The 7,500-nt window shown below is 40.2% G+C and overlaps 1 protein-coding gene and 1 long non-coding RNA gene across 7 annotated transcripts in view; both read right to left on the reverse strand.

Moving 5' to 3' along the window:
* The window catches only part of LOC137969688 (uncharacterized), a 5,672-nt gene extending 3,156 nt beyond the window's left edge, over nucleotides 1-2,516 (reverse strand). Inside the window, exons 1-2 of the long non-coding RNA XR_011116709.1 lie at nucleotides 2,322-2,516; nucleotides 1-9 (exon numbers count right to left, since the gene is read on the reverse strand). The exon at nucleotides 1-9 is cut by the window's left edge and continues 76 nt beyond it. This is a non-coding gene — a long non-coding RNA (uncharacterized lncRNA). The remainder of the gene's footprint in view (nucleotides 10-2,321) is intronic.
* A 663-nt stretch (nucleotides 2,517-3,179) lies between these two features.
* LOC137969685 (methyltransferase-like protein 22) overlaps nucleotides 3,180-7,500 on the reverse strand; it is an 18,260-nt gene continuing 13,939 nt past the window's right edge. For 5 of the 6 annotated variants that reach the window (XM_068816021.1, XM_068816018.1, XM_068816017.1 and 2 more), the window contains 2 exons: nucleotides 6,796-6,955; nucleotides 3,180-5,014 (listed from right to left, as the gene is read on the reverse strand). In XM_068816021.1, the coding sequence (XP_068672122.1) occupies nucleotides 4,988-5,014; nucleotides 6,796-6,955 (187 nt within the window). In that variant the 3' untranslated portion in view covers nucleotides 3,180-4,987. The remainder of the gene's footprint in view (nucleotides 5,015-6,795; nucleotides 6,956-7,500) is intronic. The other variant, XR_011116708.1, reaches the window with a different exon arrangement.

A 7,500-nucleotide genomic window follows, 5' to 3' on the forward strand; every position in this document is an offset into this window, starting at 1 on the left:
AAAAAATACCTGGTAAAGAAAACAAGAACAATATCGGCAACATATTCTCGAGAGTGAAATTACGATAATCATGATCACCCAGCGTTGAATATATGATAATCCTAATTACATCACATATACACTGGTCCAAAGACCACTCGGGGCAGTGAAAAAAGGAAAAAATATTCATGTCTTTCGGGCTGCATTTGAAATGGGAGCTTTGGCATATATGAATAGCTTCTATTCACTATATTACAATGAACAAGTTACAAAGTTTCTTCAATATTAGGTATTTGTTGCCGGGAATCTAGAATAGGATCCCTATTATTTAACAATGATTAGGCCTAAGCGCTGATTTCAAAATGGTTAGCTTTGTTTTAAGTGTTGCCGGATCGTTCTTGTTAACTGACTAAAATTATTTGTTAGCGAGTGTTATCACACGTTTACGGCCCGGCCTTATGACAAATAAATTAGATTATCATGTTTAAAAATTTTGTCTAAGCAAACGGCAACTGACTGGTCTAGTGGTTAGGAGCGGTCACAAGTGAGCAAATAATCGTGATTCGGGCCTCGAGTCCGGATAGCTGTGTTGTGTTTTAAAAGAAAAATGTTCAATTCCCAGAATTCCTTTCAATTGTCAGTGTCATAAAATAATGATAATCGTATATTCAAAGCCGGTTGATACTGTGTGATTATCGTAATAGTCTCGAGAATGAGTTGTTATTGGGGTGCAAATCTCCCCAGCTCCCTCTCGGGTGGGGAAATGAAAGACCCTGGGAACGAGGGTAGCCATCCTCTAACCTCTGAAATGACGATCATCGACAATTCCTAATTTTCTCTAAATTGACTACTATTGTCAATTAAGGACGTTTAGCGCTTGATAGGGATTATGAGAAATGAACATCTATTTTTCAAATCCGAACCCCAATGCCTGAAAGCGCAGGACTCGAACCTCGGAATGTTCGATTAACAACCCTTTCACTTAACCACTAGACTACCACACTGCTAACTTCCAGGACATAATTTTCTTAAATATGACAATTTTTTTTTCTTTTTCTTACGAATAGCGCTGTGAACGTGTATTTATCACCCGCTGAGAAACAAGTTTAAACAGGAGAAAATGTCATTTTAAAATCAAGCACTAGACGTAACCACTATTCGCATGTATGATTTCATCATACCAATTGGTGTTGGTAAATAATCGGTACAAGTGTCAGCCAGTTGATCTGTAGTGGTCAAGTGGATAAAACAGTTCCTTCAAAGTGGGTTCTCTGGTTGCAAATGCCTTCCAGGGACTGATGCAACTTTTACTTTTTTCTTTTCATCTGCTACCACAAGTCCTGGGACAGAGTAATCTAAATTGACGCTAACAGTCATTCCAGAGAAAATTAGGAATTTACGATAGTTGTCATTTCAGAGGTAGAGGACATGTTCCGTTTCCACTTGTTCATTGTTAGCCTCCCACGCAGACATTCCTAGTGCTTCGTCAGGCGTTTCTCCCTCACGCACGTGTGCTGAAACGAAAAACCACTTCCGTTCTTTACGGACCAATCAGAGGCCGTTTCCAGTTTTGGATGAACTCGTGTTTTCAAATGAAGCTATTATTTTCGCAGTTGTAGGGCATTCTTTCCCAGCAGTTGTAGGGCATTCTTTCCCAGCATGTGATTGGCTATCTACAACACAATTAGTCAATGCTGATTGGTTTCTTTAAATAGAGGTAAACGAAAGTGGTTTTTCGTTTCAGCAGAACTTAGTGGGGGAGGAACGCGTGACGAAGCCCCAGGCTACAATAGTTCATCGTAAACTTCCGTAAATGTGGGAAAAAGCTGCCAAAAATTCACGCAACTTCTCAAGATATCAGATAGAATCTGAAAAGATATGTAAAATTCAGAGCGATTCCTTGAGAAAGCTCAGCCGAGGGAATTCAAATTTACTATCAAATTACAGCACCAGCTAAGCGGAAATTGATGATCGACTTTTGGTTTCGAGATCGCCTAGATTTTCTGCATTTATGTCGGGGAAAGTTCGAAAAATCGCGCTGAATCCCGCTCAACTGGTTTACCCAATCTTTTTCAAAAAGGCGACAACGAGTAATTGGTAAGCTCTCCTCTCTGCAAACAACACGTTCCCTTAATTAGGGCGCAAAATTCACGGAAACAAAATACTGAACACTGTTAATTATGCTCGGCGAACTCCAGAAAGTAAAACTTGATTTCCGTCTAGAAGATGGAGTTAAAAACAAAACAATGTCCAGAAACACATTTAACACCACTTTCAAAAACTAGTAGCTGGCTATCCCAGAATAATCGCCGCAAAACAATCATAATGAAAAATGCTCCTACCATAAGGAATTACAGGTTACTCTGAAGAATCTGTACGGTAGTAGATCCTTGAAAAAGTGACGTCTCAAAAAGTGTCAGTCGAGCATATAACTGCTAAGATAAATCACCTTTACCCTTTGACTTCCATGATCTAAAAGTTCATTCTCCTAACTACATCCATACATTTGTTCGTTGGCTGGTCATAAGAATTTGGTGATATAGCCTGATAATACCCTTGAGCTGATAGTAATCTTCATTCTCAATACCTGTCCACCTGACCGTGTATTGAAAATGAGAGGTGAATTTACATACTGATCAATCCTGGGAGTCAAGGGTTAAATATGTTCTTGTGTCTGATTGGTACATGCGGAAAGAAGGGGGAACCTGGAAACTAGGTTGAACTACTTCCGCGTTTCTTTCTCAAATTGATGACCGATTTTGTGTTCGAGATCGTCCAAATTTGTTGCATTTTTGTTGGGGAAAGTTCGAGAAATCGCGCTGAAATCTCGCTCAACTGGTTTACCCAATCTTTTTCAAAAAGGCGACGAGTAATTAGTAAGCTCTCCCTCTCTGTAAACAACACGTTCCCTTAATTAGGGTGCAAAATTCACGGAAACAAAATAATGAACACTGTTAACTATGCTCGGCGAACTCTAGAAAGTGAAACTTGATTTCCTCCTAGAAGATGGAGTTAAAAACAAAACAATGTCCAGAAACACATCACAAAAAGAAAAACGCCAGAATGCCAGAACTACCGAACGATGCTTTTGCTTGACCGCATTCCTCGTTATATCCGGCGAGTCGATACTAATTGTTGGCTTTACCAACTGTTGAGGTGTCGAGAGGGTCGCTAAAATGACAAGTATCGAGACTCCACAACGTTCCTAGGATTACAACTTCAACTCAGTTTAATGGCATCTTCAATTCCTTCCACTCCGCACAACTATATTCTATCTCAACTCTGTTCAAGCACAAGTCAAGCGTGAATTCACAATCAACTTCATTGGCATAACGTGTCGTTACAACTGAAGCTGATCTGCGTCTTCCGCTGCGTTTCTTAATTCACACTTGACAACTGAATCAACGACATAATAAAATTGCGCTCCGTAAACGAAATACACTGAATGAATTGAAACAGTTGTGCAAAGGAGCAAAGAATAAGTCCCTACCATACGATGCGTTTGTTTCTTATTTTACGCGACTTTTCCTCGTTATATCCGACGAGTCTTCTCCAACTGTTAAGGTGTCGAGAGGGTCGCTAAGGGTGCTTTCGATTGACTGTATTCTGGAATAGGAATACATGGAATACAAGTTGGAAATCCTTCGTTTTTGCGGAGATTCACATTAAAATTGTCAAACATTTTCTAAAATGCTATTTTAAACATATTTTTATCATCCTTGCAGCTTCAGTACGCGCCAAACATACCGTTTTAATCATCACTCCACGTATTCTTATTCCGGAATAGGGTCAATCGAACGCGCCCTAAGTATGGAGACTCAGAGCACTTTAAGGCATCTTCAATTCATTCCATTCAGCACAACTGTATTCTCTCTCAACTCTGTTATCTCTATATATGCAAGCATAAGTCAGGCGTGAATTCAATCAACTTCACAGTGTTTTTAATTGTAGACACAATTTTGCAGAAAGCAACAGCTGATAAAAATAATTTGCCCAAGATACGTTCTTTGTAGTGAGTGGAGAAAGATCGTCCTCTTTCCTTTACCTTGAAGCAGCCAACTGAACAGATGGTTTGCAACCAATCTCTTGAGACAAAGAAAACAATGATGTAATGTACTATTGCTGGGAGTCGAACAAAAGGAGATAATGAGATATCTTTTGTTTTCATTCACCAACATGGCAATGATGACGTAACGTGTAAACCACTCATATAAAATGCTAATGCGTTTCGGCCACGAAATCGCTTTTTTCCTCCATGTTAAAGATACAGAAAATTATATCCGGGTAGGTAATTCAGTGCAAAAGGAGGTAAGAACCAAGCATTGTGATTGGTCAATGATCGAAGAAAGCCCCAGATAGCCAATAAATGTGAGCCTTGGATGGCGCAATTTTCACGTGATTGCGTGAAACGCGATAATGTTATCTCGAATTTTTCTCATTAATCACGCGATCACGTGATTTTTCTCGTGCAATTTGGAATAAACACTCAAGTTTTTCAAAGGCTACAATTTGCACTCGTCCATCGGACTCGTACAATTTTGTTGGTCTTCAAAAAAAATACACGTGCTTATATATTCAAAATTGTACTCGAAATTCATGATTTAACATTTCAGTACCACGGTAACACTGACATTCAAAGAAACTCTCTAAGCCAATGGAACACATTCCATTAACGAAACAGGTCCACAGTAAACAGAAACCCAACATGCTGCAAATAAAAAGAGTGATGGGTGTTACACACTTCGTCTGAAGTTACTGTAGGATTTGGCAAATTCCTGGGTTTTATTAATCCTTCACTGCGTCCTGTAACAATGTTGTTGTTTCCTTACAGCGAGGCCTCCGTCTTGAGTATGCCTAGTCCATTTCATACGAACTGACCGTTCCACGAGTTATTCTCTGTTTCTAAAATCAACCAGGATATACATTAGTCAGAAGACTAGCCCGAGACTGAGCTTTGATGTTAAATGCCACAATCTTGCCGTGGATCTATCGGCTTCCTTCTTTTCCCTCAAGATGGTTTTATTTCCCACAGTTCCTGAAAAAGAAGGCGTTAACCAGTATGAAAATCGTTAAAAGGAAGGCTATACTTAGGGTGGGTTCGATTTACACTATTCCGAAATATAAGAATACGTGGAGTGATGATTTCAAACGGTATTTCTAGCGTTTTGAAGCACAAAGGGCTCAACATGACTCAACATGGCGGCCGTTTGATTGAGGCCCATTTTAGCAGGTGTTTGACAATTTTAACGAATCTCCCTAAAAACGAAGGATTTCCAACTTCTATTCCATGTATTCCTATTCCAGAATACGGTCAATCGAACGCACCCTTAATGTGGAAAAAAGGAATAAACAGAGCGGCGCATAAATACATATCATCATCATCATCATCATTTCTCTTTGCGCCAGTAGGCGCATAAGGCCGTCACGCTCTTTGCCCAATGCTCTCTGTTTCGCGCCGCTGGCTTGGCCACATTCCAACTCTTCCACCCCGCTTTGTCTCTCTCCTTCTCGACCGTCCTTCTCCAAGTGGTCCTTGGTCTCCCTCTTGCCCTTCGACCCTCTGGTGTCCTTCCCAAAGCTGTGAAACAATCATTCTCATCTTCTCTCCCCTTCTCTCCTAAGTACGTGCCCCAGCCAGTTCCACCTTCTCCGTCTTATCTCGCAGCTTATGTATATATGTATAAATACATATATAGGAAAGATATCTGTTTAGAAAAAAATTATTTTCTTCGACCAGGTCCCAGTTGGCTTGATAGCCCATTTGGCAGAGCAACGCAGCGCAATGGCAGGAGCATGGATTCGAGCCCCGTTTAAGCCTGGATTTGTTCAGGCTTTCTTCGCAACTGCTACAGTTTCTGCTTAAGGTGGCTCAAACCAGTTTCAACACTATTAAGAGACCTTGTTATTCTGGCATGCTGATTATCATTTTAGAAATAAAAAATGGGGGTCACCAAGTTCGTTTTTGAGATATGAGCAGCTAAAGCCAAATTATGGGGTGTTTTTGCAGGGATTTCCTGCTGCCACGGTAACTGTTTACGTCACAAAAATGACCGAATCTTTTTCGGCATTAATTGCTGTTTGATATGGTACCATAACATTGTTGTTAAGTGATAAAGTGTTGTAGCGTCAATCCTTCTAATAAGAACGTTTCTTTCAGGTGTTGAAACTGGTTTGAACCACCTTAACTGCGATATTACACGGTGGCGAGAAGATATGTATTTTATGTTTGAGTAGCAAGAACCGCCAACGAGTGAGATATTAGAGAATGTTAGCATCGACAACGAGTGCGAGTACGAGAACAAGTACAACTTGTACTCGTTCTCGAAGTGGTGCTGTACGTATTTAGGTAAGTCGGCGTATAATACGAGTTCAGGTCTGTAGAAAATACTATTATGGGATGAATTTCACATTTCGGCGCCAGTTTTGAATGAGTTGCTGGTGTTTCCACTTTTTTGTAACGAAAGTCCCTTACAGTAAACAGCGTGAATAACAAACGCAATTTCCTTTTGACACTCGCACTTTCCGCTACGACTTTTCGATGTAAAGTCTTCGCAGGCCAACTTGCCGAGGCGAGTTGAGCACGTCGGACTGCGCAGTACGGATGCGCAGTAATCAAAATCCCAGAACTCGTACTCGAAGTAACACTCGTTGTCGATGCTAACATTCTCTGTTGTTCTTGCCACGAGAACACAAATTTCATATCTTCGAGCTGACGTGTAATTTTCTTTTTATTTTATGGACAATAAATGATGGTTGAGATTGAAAAGCAGTAGATCGAAGTATAATCTATATTCTCCACAAAAGTAAACTAATTACCAGTTCCTTCACTCTTTCATACTGCAAGTATTTCGGAAAATCCGTGCGGAGCTGTCTCGCTTTTAACTTTTGTTCAACGGTTTCCAATTTTTCTATTCTACAAAGGAAGTAGTCGTAGGCTGGCGAGGTCACGGCCAGATCCCGGAGAGTGAAATTCAAACTACAATGCAACAGACAAAGTAAAACTATTATTTCAACAAAACCAATTAACGAGGGACAAATGTACTGTTTTCAATCACAGGATCATCAACAATGGCCGTGTTTTCACGACAGTCGTTGTCTCGCTTAACATTCCTCAAAGTGGTTTGTTTGTAGACTTCCTTAAGCGACTTAAAAATGATACGTGTTTTCGCGGGTAAGATTAAATGAGGAGAGAGCAGTCAATGCAATAATAAAAACAATAAAAATAGCACGCCTGTTGTATTTCCGATTCGAAATTGCCAACTCGCTTAAGGTACCTGGTTTGGTGGCTTAAATTTAATGAGAATGCTATTGAAGTTTGCCGAGTCGCTTAACTTTAAGCGAGTTGGGAAAGGAACTGTTTTCACGGAATTTTCAGTTGTCAGTCGCTACGCGACCTGAAAAACCGCTCGTGAAAACACGGCCAATGCTCTCTAATAAAAAGCACTATTACTTGCATATGGGATATTGGTGTTCAATTCCCAGAGGATGAGATTAATAGAAACCAAATACGACCAAAGTGAC

Source organism: Montipora foliosa, chromosome 9, assembly GCF_036669935.1.
Source record: "Montipora foliosa isolate CH-2021 chromosome 9, ASM3666993v2, whole genome shotgun sequence".
Lineage (NCBI taxonomy): Eukaryota > Metazoa > Cnidaria > Anthozoa > Scleractinia > Acroporidae > Montipora > Montipora foliosa.